At 42.2% G+C, this 19,126-nt stretch overlaps 1 protein-coding gene across 1 annotated transcript; it reads right to left on the reverse strand.

Moving 5' to 3' along the window:
* Nucleotides 1-1,235: 1,235 nt before the first annotated feature.
* On the reverse strand, nucleotides 1,236-19,026 carry LOC142949818 (heterogeneous nuclear ribonucleoprotein L-like). Its single transcript, XM_076091659.1, has 14 exons — nucleotides 18,871-19,026; nucleotides 12,007-12,125; nucleotides 10,158-10,395; nucleotides 9,769-9,854; nucleotides 9,363-9,459; nucleotides 9,131-9,203; nucleotides 7,823-7,882; nucleotides 7,450-7,700; nucleotides 7,211-7,332; nucleotides 6,889-7,087; nucleotides 5,628-5,685; nucleotides 5,358-5,456; nucleotides 2,656-4,913; nucleotides 1,236-1,400 (listed from the first exon to the last, which is right to left on the reverse strand). The coding sequence occupies exons 3-13, from the start codon at nucleotides 10,386-10,388 to the stop codon at nucleotides 4,858-4,860; spliced, it is 1,332 nt and encodes a 443-aa protein (XP_075947774.1). The 5' UTR covers nucleotides 10,389-10,395; nucleotides 12,007-12,125; nucleotides 18,871-19,026; the 3' UTR covers nucleotides 1,236-1,400; nucleotides 2,656-4,857.
* Between the last annotated feature and the right edge of the window lie 100 nt (nucleotides 19,027-19,126).

Raw genomic sequence — 19,126 nt, forward strand, 5'->3', positions numbered from 1 at the left:
AGAAACATCATATATAATTGTAAAACACTGGAAACACTTTACTGCACAATTAATACTTCTACTTTTCATACTTTATATACATTTTACTGATAACACTTAAGTAAGGTTTTGAATGCAAAAAGTAGCCCAAAAGGGTTAAAAAGCTCCATAGAGCTGAGGGGACTGCAGAGTCATGTGATAGTTTTCTGTGGACAGTTCACATTAAACAAGTAATTTATTAGCATATAAAAAAACATTGATTAGTGCAGCTTTTAATAATAGATATTGACTGTAAGATTAATTTTGTTGGGATTGGATAATTAGTTATATTGTCAGATACTGTAGCGACAATCATCCGGAGACAGGAGCAATCGTATGATTTTACAATATTTTACTAGATTTTTAACGCTATGTCACGCTATGCCACCTGTTATCGCATAGTTTTAATATTTTAAGGGATTTTAACAGTACAAGTTGTGCTGAAACTGGGAACTGAACTCTTGTAAAATCCAATCCAGACCTAATTCAGCCTGAATGGCAGAACTTTTTTTTTTTCTTTCTAAACCTTGTGACAATGGATTCAGAGTGTGGACTAGTCCACTGATTCCCTCCTCGCACGCTAAATACTGTCTGTCGAGGGAAGATGTCCCGTTTCTGTGAATCTGTCCTCACCCAGTGCATGCTGGGACAGCTGTCTCAGACACACTGTAGAGGAGGCTGCAGGCTCAAACTTTGCCCTCGTTTCCTCTGTGTTGTGTGTCACAGGACGTCCTCTGCAGCTGGTTTAATCAGATTACACTTTCTACTACGCCTCCACACCTTCATGTTAGTGTGGTTGAGTGTTATCTGATGACAGCCCGCTCAGATTGCAGCTAAAACAAGCAGCGAAGCCTTCGACCGTCTTTTACTTACACCTTTATTGTTTAAAGCAACCTGCTTTTTGTGTTCAACGTGTATTTAAAATTACCAATGTGTTGCGACAGACACAAGTCTTCATCAGGGTGGTAGAATAAAAAAGGCTTGCATTATATACATTTTTAAGAACATAATCCACCGCAATAAGCACTTCACACAATTAAATACATACAGGACTTATCTGTAATATTCAAATAAAAGTCAGGGACAGATGAGGCTCTGACCTGCAGTTTCCAGGGTGATACAGTTAAAATGTCTGTGAGTAAGCAGGATCGAGGCTCCAGAGTCCTCACAGAGGATTCACATCTCCTCAGTGACAAAAACAGATAATCGTACGCAGATTCCAGAATTAAGGTATTTAATTTTAGGCCAAAACACTGTACATTCAAATCCAACAGAAGTTCGAAACACATATGAATATTCACAATACATCCATGGATTCACCATGTTGACTTCAGATGGCTCAGACTAGCGGCGAGTGTTTATTCTGCAGACCACAGGGCTCACTGTGCAAAACAAAGTTTAAAAAAAAGTTACGATAGTATTTTTTAGTGACGCTGTAGGTCCAGATTATCTGGAGTGCCATGAAATGTAGTACATATATTCATGGTGCCCAGAGGATTAATACTACTGACTTTGGTGAACCTCTGGCTTTTCATCTAGTGCCACCATAAGGTTCACATTTGTGGTTTTGAGTTAAATAACTCACTATATTAACTTTTGGATGGATTGTGATGAAATGTGGTTCACGCGTTCATGTTCCCCAGAGGATGAATTATATTAACTTTGATGATCCTCTGACTTTAGCGCCATCATCAGGTCAACATTTTAATGTGTAGCAATACTTTGGTTTATGACCAAATAACTGCAGAACTGGTGACATTCCCTCAGCTGCACTTTGTGTTTACTGCATGCAACATGGAGAACATTATACCCGTTAAACTTAAACAAGTTAACATAGTGAGCATGCTAACATGCTGATGTGAGCATTGAGTTCAAAGTGCCATGTGGACAGTTAAATGTTTTTTTGTTTTTTTCTTGCCAAAAGCCAAACTAAAAGGTTTGACATTTAAAGGGCCAGTGTGTAGCATTTAGGGTCATCTGTTGGCAGAAATATAATATTCATAACTATGTATTCATTAGTGTATAATCACCTGAAACTTATAATCGTTGTGTTTTTGAATCCTTAGAATGAGCCATTTATATCTACATAGGGAGCAAGTCCTCTTCACGGAGTCCGCTATATTTGTACAGTAGCACAGAACAATAAACCAAACACCCGGGACATTCATGTTTTAGAAATACTAAATCCACACACTGTCCCTTTAAATCAAAGTTGTGGCATACAGTTACAAGTAGTTTATGGCAGATCCAGGGGTAGTTTTCTGAATACATATTTCTTACATTGTTAACATATGATGAAAACTCAACCCCATACTATTGAACTATCATGTAAAAAAACAAAACATGACTTGTTGACATTATCAAACATGTAGGGGTTTTAGGAATTACTATAAAGGGCTGAATTATCAAAAAATACGGTAACTACTGAACATCTGGGAACACAAGTGGAGGTTAGACATGACGTCTTTTTAGTCAGAGACGATCACAGATCAAATAAACAGCAAAACTCTAACAAACATTTAATGAACAGACAGTGACAAACAAAGTTGACAGTCAGAAACATAGTTATGTTGAATGGTTCAACCACCATCAAAACTCTGGAATACTTCAACCACAAAATGTATATTAATTACTCACCACGCGTTGCCTTGAATTGTTGCATGCCTCCACGGTGAACCGAGAATCAAAAACCAGAGAAAAGTCTTGATCAATTAAATGAATGGAGGCCGCGTATTACAGCAGCAAATCATCAAGACATCCGTTCACAAACTCTCACACAAATCGTGCAGTATAATCCAAGCTTCATTTATCCACTCGTATGCTGAATACTTCCCAAACACGTCCATCTTTGCTAAAACTTTACTATCCAAAACACTCGCACGGACAAGTAGCACGCCTTTGCAAGCGTGAGACTGTTGATGCAAAAGTGTTTTGAATAAAAAGATCTGGGTCAAAATGCATGTGTTTAGGAAGTACTGAGCATACGACTGGAAAAAAGAAACTTGGATGAAACTGCTCGAGTTGTGTCAGGGTTTGTAATGTTTTGATACAGTTTTGCTGTTGTTAAACACAAATCCCCATTTGCTTAATTCATCAAGACGTTTCCCGCTCCATCAAGACATTTTGTGATTCTCCTTTCACCGTGGAGGCCTGCGGGAAAAACAAAGCTGTCTTCAAGAATTCAAAGTAACACGTGGTGAGTAATGTATATTGTGGGTGAAGTATTCCTTTAAGATATTTTTAAAAAGGGGCAGTTCACCCAGAATTACACACTCACAAAACCTCCCCCCAAATAAAATGGAGGTAAATTAACTTTAGTTGGTGCTGCTCAAAGTGTTGAAAAATCACTACTTGTCTTCCCACACACTCAAGATAATTGCAGAAGAAACAGTTTGCATGAAAACTGTTAACGAGTTCTGTGGTTGATCCAGCCAACATGGTATGAGCATCCGAACACAAATGTGGCATTGTAACACATTTAGTCATTATTATTATAATGCATCGAGCTCAAAGTCTTATGGGAAGTTATTGTTATTCTAAATGGCTACAGTGAGTCCGTTGTTTTTAGCAGTTATACGGCTAACTTTGTGTCATGCTATAGCTGTTTTGTCGCGTGAGGCCAAAACCTTCGCCGTCACACATGACATTTACACTAATTGCTTTCGTGACTAAGAACTGTTTTAATTGCTGTTTTGTTTTGTTTTTTTGCAAACTTGCGTGCAGCAGAAGTAGCTGGAAATACAGCCTCATAAATAACTTGTGGCTAACTTGTCATCCAACAGCTGAACCACAATTTCTGGAACCAAGAATTAATTTAGTAAGTACACAGACACAAAGTATTGCTACTTGAAAAGTCACAAATCAAACAACGAAAAGTAAAAAGGACTTTATCCTTAAAATGTAATTATTCTGTAAATGTTCAATTAATAATGTTGTGCTTTCCACGTCCCGACTGATAACTATAGAGGAAACTACAAACAATAATAACATTGATCAGCTCCTCAGTAAAACAAGAACCAACCTCCTCTTCTTAAGAAGTCATTCAGGAGTGCAGTTGTGGAGGAAACCCAGAGAGTGCATTTATAACAATAAAAATAAAAATAAATTAGTTAAATTCAATCAATCACACAAATAAAACTACTAATCTTTGAGCTCCGTTTGACATGAAATACACTGATTTACCATTAACAGCTCAACTAAGATGATAAAATAACTTTAAAGTCAACGAAATGAAATACAACTGAATAAATCCTAAACTGGTCCAACAATATTAAAATTACTTATAAAAAAAATATTTCAGGATTGTCACATAAAGACTCTGATATCTGGTTCCTCCCTGAGTTCGGCCTGTCACAACAACTACTACTACATCGCTCCTCTAAAAAGCTGTTTCATGTGTGACTATTTCTGTATTTAGTGACAGCTGATATCTTCATATCTCTTCAGGATCTGAGGGCCTTTTGTGGAGGATAAAGCTATTTATCGATTTGATTTCTCTTGTGGGATTTGATGGAAGAAAAGTCTGTTCACATTTCAGCCGGAGCAGAAGGTTTTCTCTCAGATCGCTGGCATCACTCATGTTTTAAAGGAGGCTCCAAGGACCGTTAACTCATTTAGTTCATTAAGGTGCTTTTCCTCGTTAAACTGCCTCGTCACGACCCCATCTCAATGCTCAAATAAACAGAAACCACACAAATAAAATCATCCATTCCAACGCCTCACAGGAAAAAACTCAAATCTCCTGCCACCGTTCTGCATCATTTTCTCTTTCTGTAAAGAATAAAACTTCCCCGTCGTTCTGGAGGACCTGCCGACTGCGGCGACGATCTTGTTTGTGGCTCACAGATGGGAGGAGGTGGAGAAGCAGAGTTTCAGGGTGAAGGGGTTGGAGCTGTCTGCAGGTCAGAGAAGGGAGAGCAAGTATATAAATAAACTGTATGTATACAATATATAAACAAACATTGTTTCTTTACTTTCTATCTGATGGATATTTATTTCATGTCTGTGTACAAAGCTGGAGCCAGGATGGGTCAGCTTATTTTAGCATAAAGACTGTACAAACACTACCACTCACAACACTTGTTTGTTTAATCTGTACACAAAGAGAAGAAGTCACACGCTGGAACTATTTCTTGAAGAACAGACGCTGTGACTGCAGATATTCCTGAAGTCTTGTGGTCTCAGTGAGGTCGCACAGAAGCACTGAGCAGATGGATAAACCGTTTGGTGTGTTGTCAAGGTGAGGCAAAAAAGAAAAGGTACCTGGTGAACTTGGGTTGACAGTTGATTGGACAGTCACCACTGCATTATCAGTGTGTGTCAGTTAGTTGAGTACTTACTGGGTATTCTGATCTGGTGGTGGTTGAGGACGGTCAGAGCCTCCACAGCATCAGTTTTACTGTCGAACTCCAGCAGACCAGACAGAGTCTTAGAGCTGGCTGCTGGGATGAGGAGGAGGAGCATTGATAAGGAAGAAGAAAAAGGAGAAGAAAATATGTGTCTGAGTTTACATATCTCAGCTAAATATATATTTTCTATTTATAATGTATCTAATAAGCATAAGTAATATTTTTTCTATAGCTCTATGCTGTGTGATTGGCTAAACTCACATTTGGCATCGAAGACCTTGAACTTGGTGAAGGCGGGAACGTTGTGTTCAGTACAGAGCTGCAGATGAGAAACAGAGAAGAGAGGTCAGACTGTTTTTAAAGGCACAGTGTGCAGGATTTGGTGGCAACCAGTGGTTGCAGAATGCAACCAACTGAATAAGCCTCTGCTCATTCCTGACTTTCTAAGACTGCGGTAACGTGAGCCACCGAGTGCAAAACCATAGAAAAGCCGTTCGCTGGGAGTTAGCCCTTTCACAGTGAGGTTTCAGTTTGGTCGCCTAAAACTGTCTTATTCAGCATTCAGCTTTTCATAGCTCCACCTTCTTGTGTCACTTCTGAATGCAAAAAACAAGATGGCGACGGCCAAAAACCAAGATGGACAATATGCAGAACTTAAGGCTTCAATATATATTATATTATATTATATACAGTCCATGTAGCAAACAAGATAATATGGTTTGTACCTGCAGGTTTCTGAATTGCAAGAATGAAATGACGAGAGAGTCCGCTTCCCACATGTAAACGGCATGCGTAGAAAGATATGCAGGGTGATGAGGTCAGAAGGCAAGATCACACAGATTTCTTTCTGTGTTTACTTTTGTTCAGACTCAGAGACAAGCCATTAAAATGATTCATGAAAAAAAAGTCATGTTTATTTGGAAAGCTTTAGGAGGGTCGCTTAGCTCGTCCCCATAAATATTGTTTTGCAGAGGTCTTGACTCAAACGCAGGTGGCGAGTGCAAAGTCAGCACAATCCATAGAGCCATAATGGCCATGTTTATGGGAAATGCACTCGGTTGAAGTTTCCTAATGGTAGGTTTACGAGGCAAAGTGGTCTTCTTCATTCCACCCAGAGTACAACTATAGACCAGAGATGAAATCTTATCATCTTGTATAGCATGTTAGTTTTATTAAAATACTACAGATTCTGAGCAGAATCAAATTGAAGTTTAAATGAAACGCTGATCAACCTTCGACAAGGAATTTATTTTAATCTTTTATCAAAAAAATTATTAAATGGTTGAAATCACACAGAGCTACATATTGTGCCAAAGTGTCTCAAAAAGCCCAGAAAACATTTTTCACATTGTATGCATTCAACATGACAACATATTCTTAATGTCACATCTCATAAGCAAAGGTGTCCCTCAGAGCTCTATACTGGGCCCCATTCTCTTCTCAGTTTACACCTCGTCAAAAAGCTCTCTCAGTAATCCAACATTTGTAACCAATAATACACCTCGTGCAGGTGTGACCTCACCTTGTGCAGCTGGTGCTGGCTCAGGGTGGGCGGGGCGTTGTAGAAGTGCAGGACGGCGGAGGGCGGCTGGATGATGTTCCTGCTGCTCTGTGCGCTGCTGAAGCGGTTGTTTCTGCTCAGACTGAAGTCCTGGTAGCTGCTGCTGCCGTCGGCCAGCTCAAACACCTGACTAGGAATCACCGCCTGCTGTTTGGACACACTGAGGGGTGAAGGGGGGGGATAGATGGAGGGATATCTTTCAGTCTAATTTCTAATTCATACTTTTATGTTTCAGTGACATTTCGGTTTGATGGTTGGTGCAAAAAGAAAGGTCAGGACTCACCAGACGTTGAGTTTTTTGTCAAACACCTTGATGCTGTTGAGGTGAGTCACGGCCCGGTCCACCGCGTACTCATCCCCCATCTCCACCAACGCCGTGCCGGCAACGCTCTTCATGAATTTCACCTGCGAACACAACCAATCATGTCAGGTTTTTAGAGGGATCGTTTCTTCCAGATGATTGACAGGTTGGCAGAACTGTGACACATCCATGACCCCATCGCTCTGAGGGTCAGCACACACCTTCTCCACGTTGCCGTAGAGACAGAAGAGGTTGAAGATGCAGCTGCAGTTCATCTTGGCTGGATGGAGGCCGCTCACCATGGCGACTGAGCTGGAGGCGCCGTGGCCCAGGAAGGAGGAGGAGGAGGAGGAGGAGTAGGAGTGGGAGGTCTTAGGGAGGAGCAGCGGGTAGGAGATCATGTCCTGCACCTCCTCACTGCTCCTCCTGTACCTGCAGTTCCCAGGCAGAGGCAGCAGGGGGCAGTGCGAGCCTGCAGAGACACACAACACTCTGGGATTAGAAACACTGGAGGACTGTCAGGGATCAGGATGAGACAGACAGACAGACAGACAGACAGACAGACAGACAGACATACAGACAGACAGACAGTACCATAACCGTTGGATGGATGCTCTCCCAGTATAGCCTGCCGCTGCCTCCCCTTTCCCCTCTCTGCAACACACACAAACACAGACATCTGAGCCAAAGAAGAGCTCACAGGAAGGTTGTTGCTAGTAGCACTGTCTCTTTCTCTCTCTCTCTCTCTCACACACACACACACACACACACACACACACACACACACACACACACACACACACACACACACACACACACACACACACACACACACACACACACAGTGAAGTGGGTCTTGCTGTAATGGTCGGGGTTAGCAGAGTCTGACCCACATAGGGCCAGAATAGCGGGAGGTGAAAGTGAGCGCTTCCTCTCTGATGAAAATCTATTTTCGGCCTCCACAGCAGCATCAGCAGCTCCACCAACCACCTTCAGACTGCAGTTTAACCTTCGAGTCTCCAGGCAGAGCTCAGTGAACTGCTTCACTTCCACACCAGGAACATCTCCACACAACCCCCTCTCACTACAGCTCGGATCATTTCACCGCGCAGTTATTTATTAAAGAAGAATATGAAGAGTTAGTACGACTGGCAGAAGGTCAATCTCACCTTCATGATAGTTCAATCAGATTGAACAGATGAGTGCATGTGAATGCAGAATCTGTAAGCAACGGGACAAGATTTTGCAAAGTGTTCTGGTTTCCATTTGTAGTTTGTAGTTTTGCAGTCAAAGTAGTATTGACCAATCACGTTACAGCGGGCTTTGGTTGCATGCAGGTTAACAGTCGAGAGCAAAAGAGGCGGAAAACTTTGGCTGAAATGAAATTTTCGCCTTTGCCACCGTAGCTCTCCTACACATTTAGCACACGGGAGAAGTTTCAGTTGGTTGCAATCTGCAGCCTCACCACTAGATGGCGCCAAATCATACACACAGGCCCTTTAACAAACGTGATTTTCACGATCACACATTGTGCAAAAACAAAAAATTGAATTTACTTAATTTAGTTTTTCTGCCAGGCCCAAAGTGTTGTGTAGAGGTTCTGGTGTTTATTTGTCTTCACACCAGACGCAAAGCCAATTTTTCGCCTGGCGCTATTACATATAAAATCAACCAAGATGCAAATAGAGACTCGCAAATCTATCAGCATTGATATTCTCCTGACTTCACTGACGTTGCTGAATCAGAAATGGAGGATAAGCTCTTCCTCCTCCTTCGTTGTGCATCTTGCGTCAGTAACGCGAGGTGAAAACTGATTGAAAGCTCCCTGACACAGAACAACCGACGCAACAACACCTGGAAACACCTGTGTGTGTGTGTGTGTGTGTCTGTGTGTTGTCCTACCTCGCTGCAGGAGGAAGGGTTTGGTGTAATCCCAGCTGCTGTTGTCATTGCGGACGACGTTCAGTCTGTTGGGCTGCAGGGGGCGACAGAGCACAGCACCTCTGGGTGGGTGTGTGTGCGTGGGATGCTTGAGAGTGAGGGTGTGTATGTGTGCATGCACCCGAGTGTGTGTCTGTCAAGAGCACTGTGGGTGCGCGAGTGTGTGTGTGTGTATGTGTGTGTGTGTGTTTACCCGAGCGTATTCGATCTTGAGCGTGCAGCAGCCGGCGTAGATGTCGGCTCCGTTTAGAGCCAGTTTGGCCTTCTGAGCGTCCTCCACTGACTCAAATGTTAACGAGCTCGTTAAGGATGACTCACCAGGAGGAGTTTAACCAGCCAATCAGAAGAGAGGAAACAAGACCCGCACTGTCCTCAAGTAGATCTACTGTCAAATTTAGAGGATCTGAATTTGATTTTCCTCAAGTTCAACTCAACTTCAACTAATCCTCCTCTGCCCTTCTTATGTCATCATGTTGCATCTACAGCAGCTGATTTTGTATTTTTATACTGTGGAGATCTGAGTACTGTATCCACTGACATGCAACTACACACACACACACACACACACACACACATACACACACACACAGTCAGGATATTCCACCATGGCCTGGATGCCATTGCGCTTGAAGATGACGATGCGCTGGACGTTAACGATGGGGTTACAGACGGTGTAGAGAACATCCTGAGAGAGAAAGAGCACAGTGATGACTGGCAGAAATCACACAGCAAGAATAACCAAACTCTATTTTTTATTTCAAACATGAAATGTTTTGCAAATGATTGATAGAAATATGAGAAAAGGTTTGTGGTTGGATGGTGGAAGTTCTGGTGGAGGTCTTGTTCTGGCAGAGGATGTGGTAGGTTAGGAAGTGTAAAGTAGACATAATGTAAGTGTAGGGTGGATGAAGTTCTGGTGAGGAAGGTGCAGCTAAGGAAAAGGAAGTTTCTTTTCCACACATGAGAGAGGGGGTTCTGCTGGACTCACGGTGGTGATGGGGTACAGCGGGTTCTGGATGGACAGCAGCAGGACTTTGTTTCCGCTGGTGGGGTCGTCTACGTTGGTGGGTCTGGTGATTCTCTGGCTGGTGGAGAAGTTGAAGAAGGCCTGCTGCTCGGCGACGCAGACGGCCTCACGAGCTCCGCACGACACGCAGCGCTCGGCGCTGTCCACGCTGTCATACTCCACCAGAGCCTGGCGCTTAAACGGCATCATCATCACGTAACTGCCGACAGAGCAGATAAGACAGGTTTGTCTTAGTGTGAGACAGAGCTTCAGTCATTTTGTCATTTTATGTAGTTCTTATCACGCTGATGTATGTTCAAGTGTTCAATTCACTGACAAGTTTGGTTTTAATTAGCTATTTGAACACAAGTCACATTTCTCAATGCTGATCCTGGCTCTGTAATTTGAGAGCTTCCATTCCTCTGTCTTCTTCTCCTGAATATTTCAAAAAGAAATGTGAGCAATTTCTCTTCACTCGGCCTCTTTCACGGCTTGGTTTTTATCAACACTTTTGAGAGTCCTTTCAGCTCTTTTAATGATCTCTTCAACACAATGAATATCTGTGATCTCAGCAGTAACACGCACACAGAGATCAGTACAGCTCCACACTGATACATCTGCAGCGGAACTGATGCTGACAGAGATAATGATCCTTGTCGTAAAGGATGCTGACACTGAAACAAGAAAGAGCAACTAGGAAATTGTGTGGCTGCTACTGCCAGAAGATGTTGCAATATATCCGCCAATATTACCAGTTATGAGTAAGCATGCACGTATCATAGGTCCGTAGGCCATATGACGTGTGTACAAACAACTAAAAAGAAAACTGAGAAACTATGGGTGGTACGAGGCTTCACTGGAAACGCAAATATATATAGTGTTGACATACTCTTGAAAATGAGAGAAGCTATCGTTTCTCTCATTTCTGCAATTGAGATTCATAATCTTGGATTTGTGATGGACCTAAGAATTGACCTACAAATGGTGTATGAAGAGTTAAAATGGTGGGATGACAGCAAACTGTTAGGAAAGATTACAGAATAATTCTCAAGCTCCCATTATACACACCCATTATAAAATCTGAAACGGTCCCAAAATGCTCCTGAAACCCCCGCCGTCTTTCACGGTTTTCGGGAAAACGGCGGTGTGACTATCTGAGAAAAGTCATAGCACACTTTTCCCGATCAGGCCGCACATTTTAAAGTATTATTTTGATCAGGTGGCAACTTCCGGTTACAAGCCGATGTGGAAGTGTCTTAAAACTTGCATTCTCTCTCCCGACCAGCAGGGGGCGACTCCTCCGGATGCAAAAAGAAGTCAGATTGTATAGAAGTCTATGAGAAAATGACTCTACTTCTCTCTTGATTTATTACCTCAGTAAACATTGTAAACATGTGTTTATGGTCTCAATCTCTAGTTTCAAGTCTTCTTCAATACAGCATGATGTTCATTTTGTAAATTATGGTCCATTTAGAGTCAAACAGACCATAAAGCAGGGTATGCTTTAGGGCGGGGCTTACGGCGTCACTTCGTCACTCCTCCGCATTTAATTAAAATATGGTAACTTCTGTTCATTGGTTGTAAAGAAACAACAACATGGCGACGGCCGTAATCCAAGATGGCGACGGTGAAATTTGCCGAACTCAAGGCTTCAAAACCGAAGTGATGAATGTCCGTACATCAGGTTATTCTGATGGACAGCTCAATAGTGTAAACTACCTGCTACATACAGAAATAGTTCAGTGTCAGTAATTTTTGGACTGCGTGTGAGAGAAGAGTCAAAGGAATACTGTATGTGCGGATGGAAATTTATGGAGTAAGTATTTGTCACCAGATGTTGCCGAACTTGTCGAGCGCCTCCACCAGATCAGCCTCCACCACGGCGTCACAGAGCCCTCGGACGTGGACGACCGGAGACGGGGGGATGCAGTGACTGTCCTCCACACCGTCCTGCAGAGAGAAGAGCAACTGAGACAATGAAGACAATCTACACTAGAAAGGTGCACTCAGTACAGTGACGATACTCTTTACTGCTGATACTTTAACTGCATGAAGCTGAGAATACTTGTGTACTTTTACTGCTGACACTTTAACTACACAAAGCTGATAATACTTGTGTACTTTTTAACATATAGAATGCAGGACTTTTACTTGCAATGCAGTATTTTTCATGGTGTTGTTGGTATTTTTACTTCCGTTTTGTGTCTCTTTGTTCAGCTTTTAGTAAAATAAAACTGTATTGATAGTCATGGGTTGTTGCAGGAGGTGTTAAAGGCATGTTGTCTGTCTGTGCAGCGAGCCGGACGTCAGAAGACATCAGTGAGGTGCGGGTGAGAAAAAAAATCAGTTACAGCGAGAAAATCTTCTCATGGCGACAGAGCGACAATACAAATATGTGTTCTGTGTCTCTCAGGAAGCGCTGCAGGTTTTGCAGCCTGACCTGTTTTTTCCGTCACAGGTTCAGACGCTTTACACCAACGCCTGCAGGAAACTGTGCTCCGAATTGGGCCTTTTGGGTTGATGACCTCTCTAGATGATGTGGTCTGACTCACAGCATCAGTCCAACAGATTTTGCGTTGCGCTTTATCTTCGCTGTCTAAATGACACACGTACAAATTGTTTCCTCTAGATTTGAAAAGCGTTTAAAATTTCAATTTCCCTCTTTCAAATGGAAGGTCTGTATTCCCAGTTGATGAATATATTGTGTTGTATCAATGTTGAAGTAGGCGATGTCTCGCCCATGTGTTTATACTTCTTGTCAAGATGGCGACCACACATTTGGAAACAAACCACATACTTCAACCATGACAACTGGGTTTGGATCTTACAAAATGGTTGTCTTATATTCGGTTCAATATGGTCATTAAATGCAACGCAAAATTTAATTCTGCTTCGTACGCTCCAAATATGCATAGTAATACACATGTGTATCTACCTTTCATTTTACTTAAAAATTCGAAATCCTTCAATTTTTATTCGATTTAATTTAATATTTTCTTTGTTTGTTTCATTATTTTGTATATGTATGTGTGTGTATTCAATATTTTCTTTTATTATGGGTTAGGTTTATTCTTTGTAATATGGTATATACTTTAAGTCGATTGAAGTTGATGTGTCGTTATTATGCTTATAATTAACCTACAAGCATGTATCTGTACACACGTGTATTTTTCCTTTCCCTTTCTTATCAATCTATTTTTGTAATGCACAGATGGAAATGTTTATGCATCTTACACATTGGTATAAAATAACAGCTTTTTCTGGAGAGTCGACACAGTGGACTGTAGAAGTGTGAAGCACGTTTGCTTTGACTGACAGGCGTTCAATGTCTTTCACAGACAAACTGTGGCTGCAGCTTGGTCGTCACACCTTTATCTTGTGTGGCTAAATTATTTTTGTCTACGTGCGTATTTTATTTTGGCTGCAGTGACCAACCGAGATGGCAGCAGAGTCTTAACCTCAAACACATCCCTTCTGAGAAACATTTATTCAGACTGTGGTCTGTTCAGACGAGCGCGCATTCGACTGCACCTACGCCAGGCTCGGTTACTGTAGCAACGCCAAGCAGGAGGCAGGTGGTAGAAACATGCCGCGGTGTTGAGGAGGAAGAACAAAAGGTGCTACAGACCTATTCATGCGTCAACAATACAGAGACTGCATGCTTGTTTTTAGTTCATAGTTATCTGTATTGTGACGACAATAAGTAGAGAACGTTTTCCTCCTCTTTCTCCTCTGCAGGAGTACAGAGCAGGTGCAGCTCACACTGGCCTTTCTCTGGTGAATGCATGTGTCTTTATTACATGTGTATGTCTGTGTGTGTGTGTGTGTGTGTGTGTGTGTGTGTGTGTGTGTGTGTGTGTGTTTGAGCGTTCACTGACATGTTTCATTTCCGTCAGGCTGCTGTATCATTACAGCTCCGTCTGACTCTCCTCCTCCTCCTCCTCCTCCTCCTCCTTTCCCATCTTCACCCCTCCTGCTGCCTTCGCCTTCATCACCTCCTCCTCTTCCTCCGCAAGCTAACAAGCCTTTAACGAGGCTAACGAGGCAGGATGATACATCATTTATAAACCCCTAGGGTGGGTGTGTGAGTGTGGACAGAGAGGAGATCTGACGCTTTGTCCCTGTGCAGCTCCTGTAAACGGACAGAGCGCTGTGATGTCTGAACGACGTTTAAAACACAGACTGTATTTTTGAAGACGAGACAGTCTACTGAGACTGCAGCAACACGAAAAGTTTAAAGTCCTGTTAGCGCCTCGTACAGGCTACAGCGTTCCTTACGATTACATTATAAACAACATCTTATCGACTTTTACCACTGGGGCTTAACATTTTAAATTTGTCGTGAAAGTGGCGCTCGAGGAAAAGAAAAAACAAACAGGCTCATCCTTTGGGGAGCAAGAACAGGATCAGGACATTTACTTGGAATTCATCAAGATGTTAGATTTTGATGTTTGGCCTCGTGGTGGCGCTGGAGGAAAGGTCAACAGGTTACCAAAAAGCATTACCTGACCCAGATGGTTTGTTCCACAGAACCACCTGAGAAGCCGTCAGTGGCTTTGCTTACATGAACACTGATATTCCACTATTATTCCAAATATGACAATATGTAAACATCATATTTTGCATATTCTAAACTAGGCCTTATTCCGAATGGAGCATTTACCGATTAGCATTCTTTGGACATGTATACATCGCATTCGGAATATCCGTTTTTACGACAAACGGCCTCTTTCCTGTTTACGTGCAGCTCTGTGCATTGTAGACAAACCAACCAACCAATAGTTTGCAAAACTGGTGCAAAAGAAAAAGCCCACATTTCTGCTCGGAGGGAGAAACGCACCTGCTTTTAAGCATTATGAAGGACTTGGATATCAACAGGCTTTTGGATATGCACACATATCGCAACACCAACCTTTACAAGAAGGTGGTTTCAATCTCTAGTTTCAAGTCTTCTTCAATACAGCATGATGTTCATTTAGTAAATTATGGTCTGTTTAGAGAAGATTCGACACTACCACTGCGTCACATTTCCGCAGTCTAAATATGGTCACTTCCGTTTACTGGGTGCAAAAAAACAAGATGGCGACGGCCTAAAGGACGAACTCGAAGCATCACAACGGCAGTCAACTGATGATGTCACGGCAACTAGATCCACTTATTATTTACAGTCTTTGATTTTTCCACAACAGGTTTCTGCAAATGGTTCACAATAACATCCTTGTTAGGAAATTGAGGGATTCTGTCCTATGAAATGCTTCAAGGCTTTTAATTTGAAACTTATACAGGTATCGGTACAGGTGGTGTTGATTTTGCATTAACCGCATAATGACGTTACAAAGATTTTACGAGAGCAGGCTTGATGTCAAAATCAGAGAAGAGATGAGCGGGTTCATTTTGAAACATTTTGAAGATATGTTGCTTTTTAAAAACCTAACTTTTCAGAATAAAACGGCTCACTATTGAGGATTTTAAAGGAGGCTTCATACTAAAACATGACTAAATATCAATCAGAGTGAATTAGTTATAAAGGCATGTCTCTAATAAAAGCCTGCTTCACATGAATGCCCCTCTGCAGTTGGTGGACAAACCAATCAATGGATGGATGAATGGATTGATGAGGCAACTTGTTTCAGCGTTGTGTTTAGTCCGGCTGCCTGAATAAAGCAAAGAAACTCATTCAGTTTAATTTCGTGATTAATTTTGTACTCAGACTCATTCTCTGCATCAGTCGCTCCGTTTACTGAAGGACTCAGTTCTCGGGTCAGTTTTACACCTCGACTGGTGATTTCTGTTTGATCTTCACTCTCTTATATTAAAACCATAAAGAACCTGAGATCAAAGGTGCTTTGATGTCGGCTGAAGTCTGCAGACAGCTGAATAGTTTAATCCGCCGCAGCGCTGCAGGACATGCAAATCATCAGGAGGTAAAATAAAACTGACCAGTTTGAACGGTGTGACTGGCGTGTAGAAAGACAGGAACTGTACTTTAAGTGGTGGTTGGATTAAGTTAATTTTTAATCTGGTTCTGTCCTGTTTGAGAGCACTTAGCTCCATCAGAGAGGAGGCTAATGAAAAAAACAGGAGCTGCCAGATTTGAATAATTCAAATGTTAAAACTGGTCTGCAGCGTTGAGATGTGGACAGACTTTCTGTCTGTCTGTCTGTCCACAAACAGCTTCAAACTGACTTTAGCCTCTGCCGGTCTAAATTGGTGTCTCGGGCCGTCGGGGGAAAAACATTGTTGCTTGGTGGTCTGTTAGTCCCATGATGCTCTCTGTCTGCAGACCATTGACTCATCGGTTGAGGAGGCAGGAAGCAGCAGCCAGTGGGCTGTTTCATCAGACTTCAACACACCTTCTTACATCCTCCAGTATGTCAAGATAAAACACACACATGCAGACAAACTCACATTTACCGAACATTGCATTGCACATATATCTATCTCTAGATGTGTGCAGCCTCTTCTGCATCCCTAAATCAGAGCATCAAACTCAGAGAGGATTTCTTAAACCTTACAGAACCATTGGAACTCCCTAAAGGACCTTTAAAACTCTCAGGGACCTCGAGCAACTCCTCTTTGTGCTTTAAACCTCCTGAACAGCATCAGAGTCTCCTAAATACCTCTAGAAACTCCTGCATCATTCTAGAAACTTCCTGCAGGAGATCGTAGTACGTACACAAGGACATGCAGGATATATCAAACCTCTTAAAGAACCGCTAAAGGACCACACCCTAAATATAAATCAGACCTGCATCATCCATCTTCTCCTGAAGAACCAAACATCCTCCATTACATTCATTTGAAACCCTGTTTAAGTTTCTTGTGATTCTTAGAACCTCCAACAGGACCAGGCAAACCTCTTAGACTTTTTGAAAGTGGATCACCAAAGTTATTACAGTTCATCTTGTGAATGCCTCAACCAGTCATGAAATGGTGAGATATTTCACTCCAAAGCCAAAAATGTGAATCCCACACATTTGTGCAGTGGTTTGTTTTTTGAATTAGCTTTAATTAGACGTATATGTTATTATATGATGTTATCTTGGAGTTCACCTCTTCCTAAGCACAGACTCAAGCAGAATACCACAGGTACATTTATCAAAGTGAACAGATGGCCTCACTTCCTGCTGAGTGCGGCCACTTCCTGTTACTGCCAGAACCTCACAGAGAGGCCAGAACGTCCCAGCGAGCAGAGGATCAGAGTGGACAGATAATACTAGAATAAAAATATACAAATATCTGCAAGCTACAGGAGACTGGCTTATAAAACAACTCTTAGAAGTCTTCATGCGGCTCACCGAGCTTTACTGGAGCACCTTGGTTGAAGTGCTGTTGGACGGGTCTCTAAACACTGTGCTGAGGTCAGATCATTTGAGGTGATCACAAAACAATACAGTATAGATAGACTGTATAAAAGTAGACGTAGCCTGCGATTCTGAAAAGTGAAGCGAATGCGTAAGTGTGTTAAACTTGCATTCTCTCTCATGGCCGGCAGATTGAAGTCAGATTGTATAGAAGTCTATGAGAAAATGACCCTATTTCTCTCTTGATTTATTACCTCAGTAAACATTGTACACATGAGTTAATGGTCTCAATCAATAGTTTCAATAGAGCATGATGTTCATTTAGAAAATCATCATGGCCCCAGTAAAATTGACGATAAAGCAGGGTATGCTTCAGGGCGTGGCTAACTTGTGATTGACAGGCCGCCACCACGTTCACTTGTCAATCAGGATAGTGGCGTAGCGATGCGTATGCCTCCCAAGCTCCACCCTCTCTTCCAAAATTTGATGACATCTGGCTCCAAAAAACCAAGATGGCGACGGCAAAAATGCAAAACCCAAGGCTTCAAAACAGCTGTTTACAAACCAATGGGTGACGTCACAGTGGCTACGTCCACGCCTATGACAGTCCACTAGGGCTGCAACTAACCATTGTTTTCATCAACGATTAATCTGCTGATTGTTGGTCTACAGGTCGAAACAAAGTGAAAAATGTCCATGCGTCCAATAAGGTTTGGGAAAAGATCCTTGTTTGCGTTACAATAACTACAGAAGTGCCGTTACTGAAGTACGCAAGTTACATTAAAAACAAATAAATGTTTGTTTGTTTGGGTATCGGTCGATAAGTACCGATATAGATCCAGCTATTTGAGTCAGTATCGGACCGATAGCAGCTCTAGTCGAATCGCCAACCCTGTGACGACCTGCTCTTCCTCCAGAACATTTAAACCTTCCGATACATGAAGCTCCTTGAGCCTTCTAAAACCATCTCTTACAAAGCTTTTCATTTTAAAATAACAACAAAATAAGGTTTCTCCAGAAACATGACACTGCAGCAGGGAACATTTCTAAAGGAACACCATGAACAAGCATCTTCAAAACCTCTGCTAAAGTCCACTTAAGACATCCACAAAGAAGCTCCTCCTGAAGAAACGATATATCTATTTTAATGCTGCATGGAGTTTAATGCCTCTTTATTGTCAGGGCTTTATTCTGCAAACTTAGACCTCTCTGTCATTTGTTCTACAGTGAACTAATTTAATTTAAAATATTTTTAAATACTGAGAACAAGTGCAGAGGAAATTATTTTTTGTGTGTGTTTGTTTTCTGTTAAATATAAATTCCATATTACAAACATTATTAATATTCTTAGCGAGATTTCAACAGCAGGATTGACAGAAGCTGTTCCCCACCTTGGTCCCTCGGATCCTGCGGCTCCTGCTCTCGGTGACGCCGCTCCTCGCTGCCTCCTCTCCGGCGGAGTCCTGCTCCCCGTCCTCCAGCTCCTCTCCGCCGGCCTCCTCTTCCGTCCGGAGCCGCTTGGCTGCCCGGTTGTATCCTCCTCCTCCTCCTCCTCCTCCTCCTCCTCCTCCGTCTTCTCTCTCCTCCATCACGGACGAGACGATGAATTCACGGATGAAGATGATCGGTTTGAACGGTAGAGACGGT

The sequence above is a fragment of the Anarhichas minor genome, unplaced genomic scaffold (assembly GCF_050575085.1).
Source record: "Anarhichas minor isolate MPS153535 unplaced genomic scaffold, ASM5057508v1 ptg000014l, whole genome shotgun sequence".
In the NCBI taxonomy this organism is placed as follows: Eukaryota; Metazoa; Chordata; class Actinopteri; order Perciformes; family Anarhichadidae; genus Anarhichas; species Anarhichas minor.